At 39.7% G+C, this 22265-nt stretch overlaps 2 protein-coding genes across 3 annotated transcripts in view; both read left to right on the forward strand.

The window, feature by feature from the left end:
• WDR35 (WD repeat domain 35) overlaps positions 1-17560 on the forward strand; it is a 42949-nt gene extending 25389 nt beyond the window's left edge. Inside the window, 14 exon segments of the mRNA XM_036380557.2 lie at positions 1346-1455; positions 3407-3597; positions 3600-3616; positions 4198-4278; positions 4404-4540; positions 6786-6989; positions 9222-9368; positions 10497-10629; positions 11291-11401; positions 12845-13009; positions 13968-14108; positions 14875-15031; positions 15640-15880; positions 16831-17560. Of these exon segments, the coding sequence (XP_036236450.1) occupies positions 1346-1455; positions 3407-3597; positions 3600-3616; positions 4198-4278; positions 4404-4540; positions 6786-6989; positions 9222-9368; positions 10497-10629; positions 11291-11401; positions 12845-13009; positions 13968-14108; positions 14875-15031; positions 15640-15880; positions 16831-16981 (1986 nt within the window). The 3' untranslated portion in view covers positions 16982-17560.
• Positions 17561-18739: 1179 nt separating this feature from the next.
• On the forward strand, positions 18740-20602 carry TTC32 (tetratricopeptide repeat domain 32). 2 transcript variants are annotated; one of them, XR_004979850.2, is made up of 4 exons: positions 18740-18906; positions 18986-19146; positions 19908-20154; positions 20359-20602. XR_004979850.2 is itself a non-coding variant. In XM_036379293.2 (3 exons), the coding sequence occupies exons 1-3, from the start codon at positions 18794-18796 to the stop codon at positions 20033-20035; spliced, it is 402 nt and encodes a 133-aa protein (XP_036235186.1). In that variant the 5' UTR covers positions 18740-18793; the 3' UTR covers positions 20036-20348. The 2 variants fall into 2 exon arrangements, 1 of the variants encoding a protein (XP_036235186.1); XM_036379293.2 differs by lacking the exon at positions 20359-20602 and having other exon boundaries at positions 19908-20348.
• The last annotated feature ends 1663 nt before the right edge of the window (positions 20603-22265 follow it).

Consider the following 22265-nt stretch of genomic DNA (forward strand, 5'->3'; position numbering starts at 1 on the left):
AGTTGTGTGAGGTATTGAATCATTCCAAAGAGCTGGTGCATTTTTTTGTTCTAAGCTGGAAAGTGATCTCATTAGATGATCAAATTTACGTGTGGGCTTTAAAGCAAGCTAACTGAACAGAACAAAGACAGAGAAAGAACAGTGTTTCTTCCTGTTATCCACCTTCCAGGAAAGATCTTGTTTTGTCATGTTCTGATTCTAGTGTGGATTTTTGTTTGTTTTTTATTTTATCTTTTGACTGCATTTTACAAAATCAGAAGGTCATGGGAGGAAGCATGAACAAAAGAAGTGTGATGGTTAATAGGTGACTATGGGATTGTTGCTGCTTGAAGAATATGTAAATGAACTTCTGAAAATAATTACTCTGTGACTTTTTTTTAAAAAGGGAAGGAATGAGAGGAAATGCCTCTGAGACCAGATCTAGATAAATGTGCTGAAGCTGAATCCAAATGATAGTGGTTCAATTTTCTAACACTTCTGAACTAATCTGCTTTTTAGTCTATACAGTATACATATGTGAAAAAGTAAAAAATGGTAATTTATGCTGAGGATGTTAGGGACAGCTTTGGGGAAAGAAGGAAAACAAGGAATAAAGTTTTCAGTCCTTTGAAATTTAATGTTGACTCATTTTCAACATAAGAGTTGAACAGTAGGCAAACCAAGCTGGATATGTTATTCATTTTACAGAAAGACCATGAGAAAATAGTGGCAGTGATCATTTCATTTCAGGGATGTCACTCCTTTCACCCTGATGGCCTGTGGTGGTATCTTGACACGGAGAACTGGTGTTTCATTCAGCAAAATAAAGATAAACCACACTGGTACTTAGATTTCTTTCCTGTTACTCAAGGCTGTGAATAACCAGTATATTTTATAGAATTTCCTTTTAAATCTAGCTCTGGTCTTGCAGTAACTGGTGAGACTTGTTGGTATGGAGACAGCCCCACATGAGCAGAGCTGTCCTGCTTTCAGACCTGGGCGGGTGCTGCTATATGGAACTCTTTGAAGGGATTTACCAGTGTGCGACAAGAATCTTTTCACACTTCTCCTGTTTTATTATGTAGACCCTGTCTGGAGGGTCATGGCTCCTGAAATTCTGTGTGCTGGGTGTGGACTGTAACTGTTTTTAACATTCCAGATTTAAGTAGATTTGTCAATTGTAGCATCTTAGAGTATCTTGTTTAAATACCAGAATTCAGAACTTTTAGGGTGATGATTCTCTCTTTTCACTCATGCTCTGTCACTTATCCCAAGGCTGCTTTGTCTAAACCAGCATTAAATATGACCATTTTAAAGGTTTACTGATAGAGAAGTTCTCTCACTAAGGCAGCATGCTTTCCTCTAGGGAAGAGAATCTGGCACTATTCAGAGGTACAGCCTCCCTAGCGTGGCTGTGGTGCAGAGCTACTCCCTGGACCGTCGTGCCTATCAGCTGTCTTTGAACTGCAACTCCAGGTAAGCACAGACCTGTTTCTAACACAGATATCCAAATTCAAAGTGAAGCACTAAAATTTGTGCAAATACTAATTCTGTAAAATCTATAATTCTATATTCATTATGTACTAATTTTAATTTGGTATAAACCATTTATTAATTTTAGTTGTCCTTAATGGTTGTTTAACCACTTATTTATTACTAATTATTTCCATCTGGACAGTCATTGTTCTGAGAGACTGTTAGTAAAGGTCTCCTATGTTTTACACCCTGTGTACATGAAAATACCTTTGTTTTATTAGATGAATCAAACATAACCTTTCTTTGATCATGACACAAATAGATAAAATTATGTCATAACCTGAAATTTCATATCTATGACTTCTTTCTGTTTCTGTGTCCTTCTAAAGCCTGCAAACTTTGTTCATCCCATTTAATTTTCCATTGTAACAGTCTATAACTAGTGGTGATGTTTCTAGTAAGTCTGGTTCTCCTGAGCTTCATCTGTGCTAATACTGAAGTTGCTTTCTACTCAACAGCTTTTTTTTTTGCAAGAGAATGCATGAGAGTGTTGGCAGAAAAGGCAAAAATACACAAGATTTTGCAAGGCAATTTTAATAACTTCAAAATAACTTCATCTTTTCAAACAAAATTCAGAATGCATGTGTAGAGATCTCTTGCCTCTTCAGCTATAGCCCAAAACCAGATTCCTTTGCTTAAAAGGCAGCGTGATCTAGTCAGAGCTATATTCATTTTGTTTTGAACCCGAGTTGTTTTCTTGCTAAATGATTTTGTTCTAGGGAAATAAGCTCAGATCCATAAGCATTTTGAAGTTAATTTTCTAAATTGTGTTTGAAATTTTAATAGGAATTAAGGCTGTCAACCTATCAATATTTAGAAATAGTTTTAAAACGGCCTTGTAGTAAATATAGGTTACTATGATTCACTGAAGACCTATGCAACTGTAAATTTTCAAATGTAGCCTTTTAGAAATTGTATTTTTCCCATATTTTGCACTGATATTTTATGAAAATTCCCTTCACCAGGATTTTTCTCCTGAGAAGCTGAGGAGCCTCAGAAAAGAAATGTAAACAATAATTATCTGATTGCTTGGAATGTGGTTTGGAGGTTGCTTACCAACAGGTGCATCTTTGATTGGTTCCATGTGAATTGTTTATAATTAATGGTCAATCACAGCCAGCTGTGTCAGACTCTCTGGTCTGTCACAGGTTTTTATTATTCATTCTTTGCTAGCCTTCTGATGTCTCCTTTCTCTTTCTTTAGTATAATTTTAGTATATAATTTTGTTTTAAAATAATATTATATAATATCATAAAATAACAAATCAGCCTTCTGAGAACTTGGAGTCAATGCTCATCTCTCACCTTGTCCTGGGGACCCTCAACAACACCGCAACAATTAACAACCACAATATTTAAATAAAGATTTCAAAGATGAGTTGGATTATGCTTAACAATGTTTTTGAAAAAAAGTGGAGAATACTCTTTGTACAAATGCAAGAAATCACATTTTAGGAATTAACAGTCTGCTTCACCACACTGACTTTTTAATTTAATAATCTGCTTCATTGCCTCCGAGTAAATAAGGAAAACCCATTCTATTCAGTTGTTAATTTGAGTCTTTGTCAAAAAAAGTTTGGTGAGCAACAGACCTCTAATTTATTCAGCTTGGTATCTGATGTATCTTCAAAATGCTGGATGTAAAAATGGGCATATTTCAGAACCTTTGCAGGGCCAGATCCTCTGTGAGCAGATGAAGAACATCTTTCCATGTGTCTGGTCTCTGCTGTGCAGGTACATGAAAACCATATGGATCTATGCTGGTTCTGGCACACGACAGCATCTCATGGAATCTATAGAATTATGCTGTGCCAGGTTAGAGAAGTATTTCAGATTCACAGCCTTGAGCAGTGTCATTTTGCTGCCTTGTTTCTCCGTTTGTTTTTCTGTAGTCGCCTTGCTATCATTGACCTGTCAGGGGTTCTGACTTTCGTGGAGCTGGAGGCGCGGGCCGCTGACAGCGCGGGGCAGCCAGAGGCAGGCGGGCAGCTCAGGCTGGAGCGCAAGGACGTCTGGGACATGAAATGGGCCAAGGACAACCCGGACCTGTTTGCAATGATGGAGAAAACAAGAATGTATGTCTTCAGAACTTGGATCCAGAGGTAGATATCAACATACATAAACTACTCATTTAAAAAAATTCACTCTTAAGTTAATGGCTCTTTCTTGAATAGCATTATTCTTGTGTTTACCGCTCAGTTCTGCAAGTGTTTGTTTATATAAACTTGCTTCAGGTTATATAAAGCTCAAAATCTTATCAGCTTTCACGTGGGAATGTTGTTTTGGACCATATAGGTAGAATGAATGGTCAGTCCTAGAAACATAAAAATGGTGTCATATTTTTCTTAAATGTATGAGATTTTCAGGGGTGTATTTTTTTGTATGCTTTGGAATACATAAATGCAGTTTTAGTAGAGATACTTGTAAAACGGTTCAGTTGAATCTAAATATTGGCAGGTGTTAATTCTATCTCTTTGTCATAATTTAGTTGCAGAAAGCATGAGGATTTTTAATGATGTCTGTTTTTACAGAATTGTCAATAATGTTAATGATTATAGTATTTGTTTCTTGTTGGAAGCGCAATTATATCGTAGTTTGGAGAAGAATGTATCTGTATCTAAATGTATACTTAGGAATTAGACAGAATACAAGTTCATTCCTTTATAATTTATTTAACTTTCAGGAACCTATACAAACATCTGGATATATTTGCAACTTTGAAGATTTAGAAATCAAGTCTGTTCTTCTGGATGAAATATTAAAGGTCAGTATAACTAGTTTTATTTTGTAGGAAAAGTCAGTGTCTTTCTTAATGATAGATATCTGTTTTGTTGGGTGAGAATAAAAGTCACCAGGAATAAAAATATGTTTCTTTGTCCATTATGTTAGAATCCTGAACATCCTAACAAAGATTACATCATCAATTTCGAGATTCGGTCATTACGAGACAGTCGAGCATTGATTGAAAAAGTTGGCATTGAGGAATCTTCCCAATTCATAGAAGACAATCCACATCCCAGACTTTGGTAAAATCTCCTATAAGCCAAATTTGTTTAAATTTGTCTACTTTTCTATTCTTTTCCTGTTCAGACAGATCCAGTATGAAAATAAAAACCCTCAAATTAAAACCAGCCAAAGCAGTATACATTTTACACACAATCATTTAAGATTTAATGAATGTTGGAGTTCCTAGAATGTCAGGCTTGTGCTGTATCATGATAGTAGGTATAGAGTGTAGGCTCAGGACACCTTTTTGCTCTGTGCTATATAGGCCCCAAAACACAGGGTTCCTTGTGTCTCTGAGGGAATTTAAAGGAAATTAAAAGCTAACAGCAAGTTAACCAAGTTGGTTAAATGAAAAATAAAATTTATATATTGAACATTAAAGAGCTTAAAACCTGGTAAAGGGAACACATCATACTGATAGTAGGGTTAGAGTAGTTTGAACAACCTTGTAGCATTTAGACAGGCCTTGAAGGACAGAAAGAAGGGCTGGGTGTGCTGTATTCCCATGGAGCATCTCAGAAGTAATCTGAGAAATGGAGATAGTGGCATGCTTAAACTAAACATGGCTCAGCTATTAAACTAAAGTTGAAATGGCTGCAGACTAAACATGTGAGAGTAAACCTGTGTAAACAGGAGTGCTGGAAATCTGTTTAATATCCCAGCTTGTAAGGGCTGGAAGAGTAAAGGCCTCTACTGATAATTTAATGAGGAGGCAGTGCAGAACCTAAAACTTCATTGACAAGTTCCTTGATGAAGGAGACCAATTCTCCTTAACTCTCTGGAGACTGTTTACTTACCTGTGTCTTTCTTCAGTAATTTTGGCTCTGTTTTGAAGCTAGTGGTCTCTTGCAGCATTGGATGCTTAGCTTGCATCAAGGGGGTTGGAGAGTTCACTATTAGTTGTGATGGTTCAGAGATGAATTTAGAGTTGCTGAAAGACTGGACAAGACACCTTGCTTTAAAAGTTTGTCCCAAAAACCATTCTTTTCTATCTAGTTGTTCCTTTGTCTCCAGAATGTTAATTTTGAAAAACAGGATTTGCTAGTTATATATTGAAAGTTTCTGTAATACTATAATTTTATTAGCTTGAGTGCATAGGGTGAAATGTTAGTGTTTTGAGTCTTCATTTTTACAAATGTCTTGAAGTAGCTGAAGATTTTTGGAGCTTTCAAACTGTTCATGTGTTTTTTTGCTAGTCCTGTCTGTTCACTTAATAAAAAATTACTATTAGTTTTGCAAGTCTGTGTCTCAGTAAAAGTTCTATATCATAAAATCACAAAATATAGGTCAAATTCTGTTCACTTTGCTCTGGAATTGCCATGAATTTTATTTTATTATGAGAGAAAACAAGTCACATATTTATGAAGAGATTCATTAGAAGTGCTGGATATAAAGCCAATATATTCCAGATTAGAACAAAACAGTGACCTTGCTTCTAGAATGCAACAAACAGGGTGATGTGTAGATCAATTGGTTTCTTTGATGTCTGTGATGAGCACTTGAGTTTAAGTGATACCCACCTTCTCAAACTGATTGAGAAATACACAGGTGATACTGCCTGAGCATGGCTTGGATCACTGATTACAGCAATAATATTAGTGGTTTTGTCAGTGCCTCACTGCACTGAATTTGTTTGACAATGTCAATCAGCCAGTCTAAATTTTAAACAGCTTTTTGCAGAAAATTCTAGAGCTCATTCAAGCACCTGATGCACACAGGTTGGCCTGAATTCCCTATTTGCAGAACTAACCAATAGGGCAGTGCCAATCATAAAGCTCCCCAAAGGTTTTCCCTGCTGTCCCAAGCTGCTGTCCTAACAGGACCAGGAACATCCAGATGGATCAGAAGGATAATTTATTTGTCGTGGCCAGTGGAGCTGGAGGCACTTAGATTGAGGCTGCCATCAAGGCTTAAAGTTTCCACAAATGCACAGGCAGAAATAAATAAATGGAACTGCACTGAGACCAGCAACACATTTCACGTAAGTGTAACAGTCAAATCTTGCCCATTCCTCCCAAGCCAGTGTCCCTCTGAACAGCTGAACTAAAGAATATTAGCAATTATTTGAACATTTTCTCCCTGACCAAGTACCAGGCAGATCACAGAATGTTCTAGGAATAAACAAACGACTGTATTAAGATTAGCTAGTAAACAATAAATTGCAACAACTTGTATGTCTTCTTTAAATAATTACTAGTTAAATATACCCTCATTTAATTTACTCTATGGCTGCTCTTCCATCTGCTATGTTTGTTTTTCACACAGGCGACTCCTGGCTGAAGCTGCTCTTCAGAAGCTGGATCTGCAGACGGCTGAGCAAGCTTTTGTGCGTTGCAAAGATTATCAAGGCATTAAGTTTGTGAAGCGCCTGGGCAATCTGCAGAGCGAGTCCATGAAGCAAGCAGAAGTGGCAGCCTATTTTAGCAGATTTGAAGAAGCTGAAAGAATGTATCTGGATATGGACAGAAGGTAATTGCATGTAAACATCTCAGCAGTAGAAAAGTCTGGGGGAAAAAAAAAGCATTCCTTAATCAGGCATGACTGTTTTTTCTGGAGAGTCTTTACCAGTTTCTGCAAAAACATAAAAGGATCAAATGGAGAGAATTTTGGTTTATCCATAGATAACCAGTTCTGTATGTAAACCAGTGCATTCCAAACTGTTTACAAAACCTTGGCTGCTCTAGGTTGTGCTGTGTTTTATAGATGTTTTTTTCACAAGTATTTTGTCGGTATTTCAACTGGGATTCCAAAAATACAAACAATCTTAAATAATGTTTAATTTATGTGGTGTTGCTCTGTGCTAGTAGCCAAGTACACATTCTTCTCAATTACATATACAAACAACAGAGTTTTTAATGAACTGTAATCTTTGGAGAGACAGAAAGACTCTGGATGAAACTGTGAAACATTGAAACCAATCAGTGTAATTTTTTCTCAGGAATGAAAACAAACAAAGCAAAATTTTAGTATTGCTGGGAATATAAATTAACATTAAATAATTAGCCAGAGCATTGTCTCTGCTGAAAAAGGATAATGAGAAATCATCATCAGCAGTTGTGCAGTGTAGCCTGTAGATGGTGGTCAAACATGGAGAAACATGAATCACTTATGCACATGAGAAATTTTTAAGCTTTGATTAATGGAGCCATGAAAAACAGTAGGGAATGATGGAGAAAAAAAAATAGTTATTATTTCATGGTGTAAGAATGAAGGTAAGGGGGACAGAGTGGCAGGGCAGAGAGAAGGCAGGAGCTGGGGAGAAATGCCCAATAGTGCCTGGTAATGAAAACTTCTTTGCATGTCATTAACTAGTTGCTGGCAGTTGGGTGGTTTGGGGATGTGGGCTGCCTCCTCAGCACTTCAGTCACACTGCAACACCCAGTTTTAGATATGGCATATTCATTTTCACATGGCTGAAGAGAAGTTTCGACATAGAATTGCAGAAGTCAAAAACTTACTTTTTTGTTTACTGGTTTCAACTGTCACAACTAGAAAAATCCTGATAAGGATCTACCATAAATCACAATGAAATAAATCTATTTTTCAAATAAAATTCTAATGTTTTTAGATAGATGCTCTTACTTAGCTGACTGCATTGAGTTTCTCGTGCCTTCCTTAATTTACTTGTAAGTTGAGGGCATTTTTAAAAGAAGGGCATAGGTCTCTCCCATTTATTTTCTACGCACCTGCAGAATTACTTTTATATGAGGTAATATTGAATTATTCTATTTGGTGGAAAAAACATGCCAGACAGACACACAGTGAGTCATATGTATGCATGAATAATAAAAAGGAAAAACTACTGCTGAGTCCTTTCTCCTTTATCCAAAATCACCCTGAATCTGGAAAATAAGTCTCTGAAATCCATTTTATTACATCTCAGCTTTAGCCTCCACTATTCATATTTGTTGCTTCTTGGTCTTTCCCCTCACCTTCCTTCTGCTTTTAGCCTTTTGCAGCTGCTGCCATCTCTTGTAGTGGGTCAGCAGTGAAAGATGCAGAACAGAGTAAGAGGGAACCTGAAGTAACATCAGCCCAACTGTCTCACTCATTTAACTCCTCACACAGGAGTGTGGCTGATAAGGAAATACATTCTGTTGTATTTGCAGGGATGCCCCGACGAAGGCAGGAATGATGCATCTGACTCCATGTTCTCAGAAGGCTAATTTATTACTTTATTATACTATATTATATTAAACAATACTATACTGTACAATACAGAAAAGATACTTACTGACTGCTCAAAAGATAATAATGAAAACTCATGACTCTTTCCAGAGTCCTGACACACTTGGCCATAATTGGCCAATGGGTCAAAACAACTCACACCAGAATCCAATCAGGCAATCACCTTTGGGTAAACAATCTCCAAACACATTCCACATGAGCAAAACACAAGAGAAGCAAATGAGATAAGAATTGTTTTCCTTTTCTCTGAGGCTTCTCAGCTTCCCACCAGAAAAATCCTGAGCGAAGGGATTTTTTCAGAGAATGTGAATGCCACATGCATATGCGTGATATAACCTGGGAGCTCTCCTGAGTATTTGCTTTAATGGAATAGCGTTGAAATTGTGAACAAGTAATCTGGGATCACTCTGATACCTGCATTGGATGCTTTTGGATACACTTTTGGATGCTTTTCTTGAGATGTTTGTTACCTCTTTTGTTGTGCTTGACTTTTCCCTGCTGTTTCCTGTTTAGAGACCTTGCCATCGGGCTGCGGATCAAGCTGGGCGATTGGTTCCGCGTGCTGCAGCTGCTGAAGTCGGGCTCGGGGGACTCGGACGACGCCCTCCTGGAGCAGGCACACAACGCCATCGGAGACTACTTTGCAGACCGACAGAAATGGTATGGCCTGTAGAGACACCAGTAGCAAGGAACTTACAGAGGAAATTATGAAATTGATGACAAGACTTAATTTATGAGGAGGGACAGATATAAGGAAAGTCAGGATGCAATACATTGGATAATTTTGGAATAATGAGATTTTGCTCATATCTTTATGGTTCCATGATATGATAAACAGAGAGCTGTTGATCAGCTACCTAAAGGGTGAAGGTCATAGAAATCTCTGCTTTGCCAGAAGTCTGTCTGCTTCAAAGGAAGGGAAGGAAAGAGAAATACCTATGAAGTTATATTAGGCTGGATATAGAACATATTAAAAAAATACCCAAAAGGGATTAAAAGTAGTACATAATTACTAACTACCAGTGAATTTTCTAAAATGCTTCAAACCACAAATATTTGAGAAGGTCCAGAGTTCTCTGACCTGGATCTATCTCCAGCTGTTGCCCAAACTGGGCACCCAAGGAAGATTTTAAGGGCAGTGCACACCTGTCATGGTATTTATCCAGAACACATTTTGCAGTCAGGTGCTTACTGAGCCAGAGGTCATGTCTTCATAGCTAATAACTTGCAGGGAATGTTTTTTTCATGAACGTTTGTTGTTGCCTTCTAAGCCCATATCTTAGAGTTGCACAGCTCCACTATATATTGCCATTACCCAAACTGTATTGTTACAATGCAGCTGAAAACTTGTGATTAGATTAGATTTTGAAGTTGACTTTTAGATGCTTTAGGTAACTTTGGAGAGTGGTCTTGGAGGTCTCGGTGTTTGCATTTTAAAATACAGAAACACAACAGTAAAGCCCTTTTCTGGAAGTTTAGCTGTAAGTTGTCCATTGTCTGCCCTCATCTCTACAGACGTGGAGTACAGCTTTAAGAATTCTTTGGCTTCCTAATCTTATGCTAGTCAGAGAGTCAATATTGCTACACTTTTAATATAATGATCTGTGAAAATTAAATTTTTAGTGCATTTTGGAAAAACTGAAATTCTAGCTATGAAAGTTTTTCAAGCAAAGTTACCTATTTAGAATAATGTGATTTTAAATTTACAACTGCAAAAGACTTACAGACTTAAAAACTTCTCTTGTGTTTATACCTCAGAAGCCACCAGATTTTTTTTTGTCTTATTAGGTTAAATGCTGTACAGTACTATGTCCAAGGACAAAACCAGGAACGTTTAGCTGAATGTTACTACATGCTAGAAGACTACCAAGGACTGGAGAATTTGGCCAACTCACTTCCAGAGAATCATAAATTGCTTCCTGTAAGCAAAAAGCACCTTTATTGTTCATTGTCTTATACCCAACTATTTATTTAAAATTTCCCATCCGGGAGGGTTAAGAACGAGAGAATGAATGCAGTGTATGACCTACTCACTTAAGTGCAGTGGTGTTACTGTGGTATTGATCTCTAGTATTACTGTTATTTTCACAATCCATCACTCTTCCTTTCCCTTATTGTCCCATTCCCCAGAAAGACCTGACTGACAATACTCTAAAAGGAGGGAGAGTAGATAGGATAGGGTGTATAGGATATATAGGTGTACAGGGTATAGGTCTGTATATGTAGCAGGAAATGACCTACTAAACAATAGCTAATTTAAAACTATGCTGTGGTTGACTTAATCCAAAATGCTTGAAAAATGCAAAACATGGTCCTTTAATGCCTTTTCCAGTAAATCAAAACATAGCATTTTATTTTAACCTCATTGTAATAGCTTTATTGAATTTAGAAGCAGTGTGTGAGCCTAGCACACTGTTCTAAAGATTTACAACAATGCCTGGTGCTTTCACAGGGTCCGTGAAGCAAACAACCCATTCCCCACCCTCTTGGACTTAAATTAACCAAACAGGAGCACTGCTGTTGCTGCACAATGTACTAAAAATGCAGATGTGAATTTAATACAGTTCTGATGCTTTTTGCAGGATATAGCTTATATGTTTGTGAGAGTGGGGATGTGTGAACAAGCTGTGTCAGCCTTTCTGAAATGTAATCGACCAAAGGATGCTGTGGATACCTGTGTGCATCTCAACCAGGTAAAACAGCAGGAGATAAACTGTAATAATACCAGGTTAACAGTGAGACTTCTATCCTAATGCCCAGTGGAATGCAAATACTTGTTAAGTGTCAGATGATTTGTCATAATTTCTGGAAAATTCATACTTCAGTGCTTAAACCATTTCTCTGAGATTAAGATTAAACCACTGGAGGGGCTGCATGCAAAGCTACATGTACATGCAGGGTATGTGGGCAGCATGCTCAGCATACAGAGATTTGCAGCCTCTGTGGAGCTAGACTGTGCTGCCTCCTGATGGAATGGGACAAGACTGGAGAAGAGATAGGTGTCCATTCTGGATATTTTCCACATCCCCCTACTTTGTATAGATGCAAATGGATTTGTGACTGCATGAGGATGTAGCTGGAAAAAGCAGAGCTGGAAACTCATCTGCATGTTTATAACTAGAGCTGTTTCCTGGTATCGCTTAACCTGTGCAAATGTCTATGTCAATACAAATAAGGGAGACACTGAGGATGGCTATGAGGAACTCGGTGGATGGGAATGGCAGGACTGCCTAGGGCTGGCTTTTTGTGAACAATTCCTTAGTTTATGGCTCTGAAGAGCTATAAGGTGTGAGATTCAGTTAAGATCTCAGTCCTGCCAAACTTTTCATCTGGGACAAACACAGTAGCCAAACCAGTGAAGATCGGTCAAATTCACAGACAAAATGAGGTGTACAGAAGAATAAGAGTTACTGTGTGCTTTAAGCTTCTGGGCTGAGGTCCTCTTTTAGACATGCTTTTGCAAGGCTGGTTAAGACTTTTCTTGGTTGAAATCCCCATGTCCAGCTACGAGCTACAATGAAAGGATTTTGCATAGCTTTCATAAAAGTAGAGGCAACTGTTTTATATGTGGTTTTGGACAGAGGTATATAGCGATGAAAAGAGATGGGGAAGACTTTGAGATGGTCAAAGAATCCGATTTTATTGCGGACTACAAATGTTTATATACTGTTTTAGGAAGGCTAGTAATGTTTTACTACAATGATTGGATTAAAGATCACATAAACAAACTTATACTTTAAACATCTCTTGCTTGCAGAAGTCTGATGTAATTTTCTTTTTTCTGGTAAATCCATCTGATTTGATCTTCTTGCAATCTTGATTTAATTCTCAAAGTTCTGTTTGCTCTCGCCAAGGCATCCTGTTATCAAATCTCTTATCCTAACAAAGTCCAGAGTAATTTCTGTTCTGGGTACCCCAACATTGGCCCAGCATTTTTTCAATACTGCTGCATCACATGATTGGTAATGATGTAAGCATTTGTATTCTCTTGCTTTTTATGTTAATTTATAGTAGTCTGGTTCAAAATGGCGATGAAATATTGCACACAGATGCTGCAGTCTGTTCATGGATAACTGGTTTGTTCTGAGAGTGTATTTGAAAAAATGAGATTAATAATTGTCTCCTTTAATTTCTAGTGGAATAAAGCTGTGGAGCTGGCCAAAAATCACAATATGAAAGAGATCGGATCCTTGTTAGCCAGATATGCAAGTCATTTACTGGAAAAGAACAAAATCCTTGATGCTATAGAGCTCTATCGTAAAGCCAATTATTTCTTTGAAGCTGCTAAGCTCATGTTCAAGGTACGGCAGGTTTTATTTTTATGTTGAATGACTGGGGTTTTTGGACTAGCTCTTACTATTTCTGTGCTACTTTTATTCCCTTGGGGTTATTTTAGTTTTAACAATATCTAGGCAATAAGCAGATGTCATCATATAGGATACTGCAAAGATGAACCCAACTCCCAGAGCTACCTCTGTGTGTAATAGTTACCTTGGGTGTCCTCTGTAGCTAGCGGAGAGGAGACTTTGGGGACACAAGCCATCTATTTATTTATGTTGAGACTTTCACTTCAGTAGGAGATGAACTGCACCTCAGGAAAGGTCCTGATGCCCTGCACTGCCTAGTAAAAGAGTATGGTTGACTGGCCTGGGGTGCAATGTCCACATTATTTTAGATGTCATGGGAGTTATTTTTATCTCCTTTAAAAAAAACCAAAACCAGCGATGTCAATAACTAGAAGTTAAATTTTGGTATTTCTTCAATTAGAAATGGCTTTGGTGTGCTTTTAAGATAAAAATGCTGCTTAATTTGGTTTGGCTGCAGAAATTTCTCTACATAGCTTAAAGTCTTGTAGGACTGATATGTAATTTTTACAGCAAGTATTTATAGCAGTATATATATATAAAATATATGTTACTTTCAAAAGCCATTCTTCTTTTCTGGGAAAACCATCAGACCTTATTGAAAGCTATGTATGTGTTTAAAAATTGCTATTTTTTTAGTTTCTTTTTATACTAGATCACTAGACTTATACATGGTTACACTGATTTATCCTTCCTGAGAATCTGGCTTTATATACATGTTAGCTAAATAAATATAAAATAATGTGCATACATCACTTTGACATTTTCATTTATAGTTCTGTTTGCAGTCTAAATTATTACATTTAAAGGCAGAATCACTTTTTGGCATGATTTCCTAGGTTTGTACAAGCATGCAATTGTCCAAGAGAATTAAATCCCTTTGTTTTTTTTTTAGATTGCAGATGAAGAGTCAAAGAAAAGGACGAAGCCTTTGCGAGTTAAAAAGCTTTATGTGCTATCAGCCTTACTTATGGAACAGTGCCATGAACAAATGCAAAATGCACAAAGGGGAAAAGTTAAAGAGAAAAGTTCAGAGGTAATGTCTTTTTTTTTCCCCTTTCTGAATTCTGGTATCTGCTAGCTAGTCAGAATAAAGCAAGCCATCTTCATGGGAGCCTATAATGTTTTTTTATACCCCTTTTCCCTTGCTAAGAACAAAGCTTTCCTTCAAGCAAGTCCTCCATGAAAACATACTGTTTTAGGTATTCTTTTAAAACATTTAAATCGTATGTATTAGTAGATATTTTGCTTCCTAAGTTTAACATGCTTTTCTTAATATTTTCACTATAACAATGAAAACCATACTAAGAAACTTCCTGCAAGACTCTTGTGTCATTTAGGAATAAGAATTGATCCCAAAGGGTGATCTGTGATTAGATTAAGCTATGTTGCCTGTAATTCAGCAGGGAGATGGCTCCAGATACAGGGGAAGCAAATGGAAGAATTTTTTTTCTCTGCTTACATGTTCATGTGCACAAATGAAATAATTTAAACAAATTTTTAAGAGCTCTGGTGTTGAAATGCAGTATTAATCCAAACTATGAACCAGTCTGCAGATGTGCACAAAATATATTTGTATACACACGTATATGATATTTATCTTTGAAAATCTGCACCAGATGTTGTGTCTGTGCTCTGTACAGAATGCCTGACAATGCTCACTGTAGGTCCATTTGTATTTTGCCTACTTAACATGGACAGTCGTGTAATCACCAAGTATAGAAAAGCTCTTTTCATATATCCCCATTTCCTGCTGTATCTGTTTCATATAAAAATTACTTGTGATACTGGTTTGTTTTCAGAGTGCTTCAGCTTTGGCTGGTTTGCTGGAAGAAGATGTTCTTTCTTCAACGAATCGCTTTGCAGACAATGCTTGGCGAGGAGCTGAGGCTTACCACTTCTTCATACTTGCACAAAAACAGCTCTATAAAGGTTCTGTAGATGCAGCACTTAAAACAGGTAAGAATTAATTTTCAACCCTGTAAAAACAGCACATATCTTCATTTACAGCTGCCACATTTTTCAGTTCTTAATAAATCCATGGAATTTAAACGAAAACCATATAATGAATTGAATATGGCTGTAGTCACTATACCTGGAAAGGACTTCGCTGAAGAAAATGCAAATCTTTCCAAATATTACCTGGTAAATTGGTTAATCTCTGTAGATGTTCTGCTGACTGTTTTGTTTCTCTCCCTAAATTATAAGGCATACAGGAATTTACATCAGACCTCCTTGCAGGGCTTCACAAAAAATCTGTAGGAATTAGAGAAACAAAGAGTGCCTTGTACTTTGTCCAAGTAATGAAAATTTCAAATCCTTCTAATATTTTTACAACCAACCAACCAAAATAAAATGTTTCAAGAAGACACCAATTTCCAAGTGAAATCTGCTAATTTGTTTTTTAGAGCAATGCTTCAGTCATGTCAACAAAAAGACTGTGGTTCATTTTGTCCTATTTTTAGAATGAATACTGTCATCTAGTAGTAACTATTTAATACAGATGCTTGCACTTTTCAGAAAATGTATAATAATTTCCTTGGATTTCTTTTTTTCATTTTTTGTAGCTCTTCATTTGCGAGATTATGAAGACATTATACCTGCAGTTGAAATCTATTCCCTTTTGGCACTCTGTGCGTGTGCAAACAGAGCATTTGATACTTGTTCAAAAGCCTTTGCTAAATTAGAATCCTTGGAAACTCTTAAGCCAGAGCAGAGGCAACAGTATGAAGAGCTTGCTCTAGAGATATTCACAAGATATAGACCAAAGTATAACAAAACACCTGATCTGGATGATGTTCTTGAGAGGTGGGTTTATTTTTATATGATAGTATAATAATACTGTCACTTTTTTCTGCTGTTTGCTGTGTTTTGGGTTTTAGCAGGTTTTGTGTGTGACCAAATTAATTAGGTGATTTGCTGCTTAAACCAACTATTGGACAAGAATCAGGCAGGAGTTAGCCAGTTTGGAGGAAGGTAATACAGCACTGTGTTTGGGAAAATAGACACTGACTGCATTTGAGAATCTGGGCACAAAGATGTAACTTCATCTTAATTTGAAATGCAGGTAGACAAAGCACAGGAGTTTTAGAACCTTTGAGACTGTATCATCTGACATTAAAGAATGTTACTGTTTGCATCTCCATGGTGGACTGCTGAAAGTAACAACAAGGGACTGTTTAAACATTATTAATGAACAGGTCTCCAGTGTTTTGTGAATTACCCAAATCTACTTGGTGTGAAAAGAGCAATATGTGAAGTTAAAATTAGTGTGAAGGGCACATTTAAGGGGTAAGTCCTTGGAGTGGCTGTACCCACAACAGTGTGTTTGACGTCTCCTGCTGAGAGCATGTAAATTGTAAATATGGAAATCAATTGTAAATCAGTTTTATTTTAGCAAACAGGATTTTAACCTGTCTTGATTGATCCTGCAGTGCAGCTGTACAGAATCTCAGTAGCAGCTGTGATTCTGTTGACCCTTCCGACATCAGAGGACAGAGTAGAATAGCAGTGCAGGTGTCTAATCAGGCCTTACTTTTATATGGCCTTCACTGCTTCTTTTCACCCCATCTTTTGGATCTGCTGGTCCTGATTTGTTGACTATATGGTTCTGGGGGTGGGCATTCTCTGGTGTGAAGATTTATATACTTGGTTACTTGAACAGTGAAGTGTTGCATGAGCTAATAACTTCTAATCAACAACTGGCACACTGCATTTTTATTCTTTCAGCTTTACTCTTTTCTTCTTTTTTTTTATAGTGGAGATGGTAAACTTCCTGTATGTGTTGCAACAGGAGCCCCTATCCTGGAGTATCAGTTCTGGATGTGCAGTGTGTGTAAGCATTGCATGAAAGCCAAAGAAGCAGGCCATTATAATGCCTGTCCTCTGTGCCACAGCACAGTAAGCTGAGGATAAAGACTCTGTATCTGCATTTATGACTGCTAAGAACAGCCCCTAAAATGTTACTATCTTTTGAAATACAACTCAGGTACTGTATTGTAGCAGTTAGTGCTGCTATTAGAGAAAGATTAAAAAAAACCAAAACCAAAACAGAAAACCCACAAGAGAAAACTTTGCTGCTTCCATTTAGCTGAGAAATTACCATGTAAATAGATTCCATTTTTTTCTACACTTTTGAAAAAAGATTTAAGGTAAAAGCATTATTTTTGAATTATAGATTGAGCCTAGTTTCAAAACCATGTGAGTTGAATGTAGGCTCATATCAATATGTTCTACTCTGAGCAGGCTCAATTTTTTTGTCTAATTCCATAAGAAATTACTGGGTTTTCTCAGAATTCACAGTTTTTTGAGGGAAGTGATTCCTGAGTTGAAATAACGTCAACAATAATTTTGATAATATTACCATATACGTTTTTGTACTACTGTTTAGAGTTACTAGAGTGATGATACCAGTATAAGCATCCATTAGTGCTGGTTTCTTTTACTAAGTGTATTTAAACCCACCGTAAAATAAAGGGCTTGAAAACACACAGCAGTCAGTGTGTCACTTGGGCTCCTGAGCTTGGGTGATGTCATCTTCAACAGCTTAAGGAAACCTCAATGAACTTGCAGCCTGGAACCTGGCACTTTCCATGTAGCTTGGGAGAGCAGTCTGCATCTGTTGAACAGATTTCAGGAGCTGAATTGTCACCCTCGTCACACACAAAGGTCCAAGGAACAATGTCTCGCTGTCCCACCTTCGTGTTGGTTTGTGCTCTGGCAGTGCTGCAGGGCCTTGAGCACGGGGTGAACTGTGCCCAGGGCCAGCACCTGGCTGCCTGACAAGAGCTGTGGCGTTCACATTGTGCCTTGGCACGTTTGAGAGGAGAGCAGAGGAGCTCTTCTGTCTCTCACCTAAGCTTAAGCCAGGTAAGGATAAACCCCATCTCCACAGAATCACAGAGTAGTAGAACGGCCTGGGTTGGAAGGGACCTTAAAGACCATCTTGCTTTAAGCCCATTGACAAGGGCTGCAGCACCTTCCACTAGACCAGGTAGCACAAAGCCCATCCAACCTCTTCTTGAGTATTTCCAGGGATGGGGCATCCACAGCTTCTCTGGGCAACCTGTTCAGGGTCTCACCACCCTCACAGTAAAGAATTCCTTCCTTCCTTCATTTTAAAGCCATTCTGCCTTCTCCTATCCCTTTATGCCCTTGTAAACTGACCCTCTCCAGCTCTCTTAGAGCCCCTTTAGGTACTGGAAGGTGCTCTGAGGTCTCCACCAAGCCCTCTCCAGGCCGGGCACCCCCAGCTCTCCCAGCCTGTCTCCCCAGGAGAGGTGCTGCAGCTCTCTGATCGTCATGGTCTCCTCTGGCTTCGCTCCAGCGGTTCCACGTCGTGCCTGTGCTGCGGCCCCGAGCTGGGCGCTGTGCTGCCGGTGGGGGCTCGGGAGAGCGGAGCAGAGGAGCAGAGGGCTCTGTGGCCCGGTGGTGTTACTGACACTATTGCCGTACTGCTGTGCTCTGTCGGCAGCTCTCCCCGGCCCAGCACCTTGTGAAGTGGTAAAAAAGGGTCAGTTTACAAGGGCATAAAGGGATAGGAGAAGGGAGAATGGCTTTAGGATGAAGGAGAGCAGGTTTAGGTTAAACACCGTCTCTCCGCGGCCCCGCTGTTGTTACAGACGCTATGGCCGTATTGCCGTGCTCTGTGGGCAGCTCTCCCCGGCCCAGCGCCCTCTCTCACGTGGACGCGCGCGCCGGCGTGCCCGTGACGTCATCGCGATGGCGGGGGAGGCGGCGGCGCTGCTGGCGGCGGCGCGGGCGGAGCTGCGGGCGCGGCGGCTCTCGGCGGCCGAGGAGCTCTTCAGCCGCTTCATCGCCCGCAGCCCCGCGGGGTAACGCCGGGGCCGGGAGCGGGGCGGGCGCGCCGGGCCGGGCCGGGCCCCGCTAACGCCGATCCCTCTGTCCCCGCAGTGCCCGCAGCGACCTCGCCACGGCGCTCAACGACCGCGGGCAGGTGCGGTACCTGCGCGTGGAGTTCGCCGCCGCCGTGCAGGACTTCACGGCCGCCATCGAGTGCCAGCCCGGCTTCGAGGTGCCCTACTACAACCGCGGGCTGGTGCGCTACCGGCTGGGTACGAGCCGGGCACGGCAGGGCCGGGCAGCCCCGCGTCACGGGCGGGACGAGGGCGGGCATCGCTGAAGGGCCGGCGCCACACGCGGTGACAGCAGTGACAGCGCCTGCCTGCCCCCCGTGTGCGCTTACACCCCTCTTGCAGGCTGTACTGCTGTCATTCGAAACGATGCTGCTTCGTGGAGAATGGGAGGAAAGGTGTAGTTGACTTGTGGAGAAATTTTCACTGGGGTGAAACAAGCCAGTTCCAAAAACTGCCATTAAATCTGAGCTAAAGCATTTCCCAAGCACCTGTAGCACAGCTTTCTCGATTTCCAGTGGGCTGCTGGCCACCTCTGGGGAATTTCCTGCCCCATTTTTGGTGACGCCATCCCAAAATGACAGCCCCGTGCCTTCTGTTAGAGCTTGGCCATTGCAGAGGTCGAGGCACTGGAGAATGGAGCCGGGCCATGGGCACCAGCTGGAAGCTCTGTGCCTGTGTGCCAGCTTTAAGGCAGCCTCATTATTGGTGTGGGCCTTTTGTCTCCTCCTCTTGGGAATAAACTGGCTGAACTGAGCCCTAAGTGCATTTGAGTCCATTCTTGATGTGAAACTCTTTGACTCCCAGTTAGGCCTGTGGAGAATCCAATGCCATGGATCCAGGAAGTAGCTGCTTCTTTGTGGGTGAAAGTATTGGAGGTGTTCTTGAGTTGTCAGAGGTTTGTCAGTGTGAGCAGTTACAGAAAGATAATTTTACTTTTTTTGTTTTCTTTTTTGGGACAGGAGACTTTGATGAGGCCATGAAAGATTTCAGGAAAGTATTAGAGTTAAATCCCCAATTTGAAGATGCTGCATTGAGTCTAAAACAGGCTATGCTTGATAAAGAAGAAAAAGAGAAGCGGGGTTATTGAAAATTCAGGTTGTGATGTGATGTGAAAATATTCCGCTAAACATGTGATTTTTGTCATTGATGGATGAAACACAAGATCATTTACATCTGTTATGACCTGCTGAAGAACTTCATTCTTAGGTAAATAAGTTAAAAATTTATTATGATTGCAAAATAACCTGGATTTGGGATTTTTATTCTTGAGGGAAGGTGTAATGTTGATCTCTGTGAGACACATGTACAGATTTTGTACAGAAATACTTTGTAATTTTATTAAAAATGTACTGGCCAGATTAATTTGAAATAAAAATGAACATGTACTTTTTATCTTATAATTGTCTGCAGAGTTTACCATAGAAAATATTCACAGGAGGAATTGTGGCTTTCTCTTCCTTATTAAAGAGATCAATTCCCTGAAAAATGCAGTGTGAAATCCATCTGATGGAGCTGGCTGTGAACACCCAGGCAGCTTCATTTCTCACATGGTAGGAGGGACCATTACTGAAATCTGTAAATCATCAGCAAGGAACACCCTTGAAAGTTCATAGCAACACAATTTCTAATAAAATAAATACTCTCTGATTGCTGACATGAGCATTAGGATTTTGTTTTTTAAATTATGCCAGTGACATTTCTGCTTCTTATGCCAAGTTCCCCCATGCATGAGCCGGGAGCTTGCAGAAGCACAGGGCTCACGTGGTGGGACCACTGGGGCGAGTGATGAGAGCAGACTGGAGCCTCTGGACATCCTTCCCAGCAGCCTCACCAAGATCACTTTCAGTGTGGGGATGAAATTGCAGCAGCCACAATGAGTAAATTTGAAACAGCACTGAGAGAATGCTGCATTTACCTCTCGTGCTCTTGACATTTGACTGCAGCCATTTGAAGTTACAGAAATAAGATATGTAGTACCAGGATGTGACCATTCACAGTTTGAGAAATAGGCAATGCCCATTTTTCCCCCTCAGAAGTCTTAATTTTGGACTTGATATATTAAGCACATGCTTTGCCACCATTTATCTGGGTGTTCTGTCTCTAAAACAACACAGATAATTCAATGACTTGATACACTTCATGCCACCTCAGTCTTAAAAAACTGAGCAATCCTACCAACTCTTGACTGATGGTGAGAAGGTGAGCTAGAGCTAGACATGTTCCTGAGTGACCTTGCCAAGACAATTAAAAAAGCAGTAATGAACAATTGGATGTGACTTAGGAAGTTTTACTGTGAGAAGAGAGATCACAGATGTGATTCTGCACAGAACACTTGAAATGACAGGATGTAGATCAAAATATTAACAGTGAACAAGTATTTTAGAAAACAAAGATGCTGGAGATAATATTCCAGCTTGTGTTGTTTTGTGAATGTTGCTTAATTACTTCTCATGCAATTGCTGGCACAGAAATACTGCACAGGGCTGGGAAGCAATTGCCAATTTCTCCACAGTATTTTCTTGTTTCTCCTGTGAAAGGATGAACTGTCATCATGCATTTCAGCCTAATCTGGAATTCTTTCAAGGTAATTTTGGCCAGTAGGGTTTTCACATTTTCCTCTTTCACATGCACACAAGTCACTTAGCTCTCTGGCTTTCAGTTTTTCAGCCTGAAATTATTAAATAGCCCTGCTGGTTTCAGTGGGGTAGAGTTAGTTTTCTTCACAGTGGCTGGAACGGGGCTGTGTTTTGGATTTGTGCTGAACACAGGGCTGATAATACGGAAATGTTTTTGTTATTGCTGAGCAGGGCTCACACAGAGCTGAGGCCTTTTCTGATTTTTGTACTGCCATGGTGGGGAGGAAGTTGGGGGTGCCTGGGAGCATGGGAGGAGACACAGCCAGGACAGGTGATCCAAACTGACCAAAGGAATACTCCACAGGGCATAATGTTCAGTATATAAAATGTATAAAAAACCCCCAAAACTTGAAGAGAAGGATGTATTTAGTAACTCCCCTTGTCCTGCAAAGTTTCCTGTTATAAAAGTTTAAGAATTAAAAGCCTAATGGAGGGTAATAAAATTCTTTTATGTAATGTTTTGTGAAATTCAGGCAACCTTTCAGCCTGTAAAAGGAGCGGGGTTGTGTGCTTTGGATGCTTTGCAATGTGAGGTGCTGTAGCTTTATATCTTCACTGGGCTTTAGGGGGTGTCTCTGCATGAGAATTCCACTCTTCTGTGGAGCTCCTGGGTCAGTCCTGCCCGTTCCACTGCCCTTGTCAAAGTCATGGGGTTGCACCAGTAAGTCACACAGATGGTTG

The sequence above is a fragment of the Molothrus ater genome, chromosome 3 (assembly GCF_012460135.2).
Source record: "Molothrus ater isolate BHLD 08-10-18 breed brown headed cowbird chromosome 3, BPBGC_Mater_1.1, whole genome shotgun sequence".
NCBI classification, from domain to species: domain Eukaryota; kingdom Metazoa; phylum Chordata; class Aves; order Passeriformes; family Icteridae; genus Molothrus; species Molothrus ater.

Excerpts from the sequence above, each read along its gene's own strand:
- TTC32 (XM_036379293.2), top strand. The coding sequence starts at position 18,794 with ATGGCGGGGGAGGCGGCGGCGCTGCTGGCGGCGGCGCGGGCGGAGCTG. Across the intron at positions 18,907-18,985 it reads ATCGCCCGCAGCCCCGCGGG|TGCCCGCAGCGACCTCGCCA; the intron begins GTAACGCCGGGG and ends CTGTCCCCGCAG. Across the intron at positions 19,147-19,907 it reads GCTGGTGCGCTACCGGCTGG|GAGACTTTGATGAGGCCATG; the intron begins GTACGAGCCGGG and ends TTTTTGGGACAG.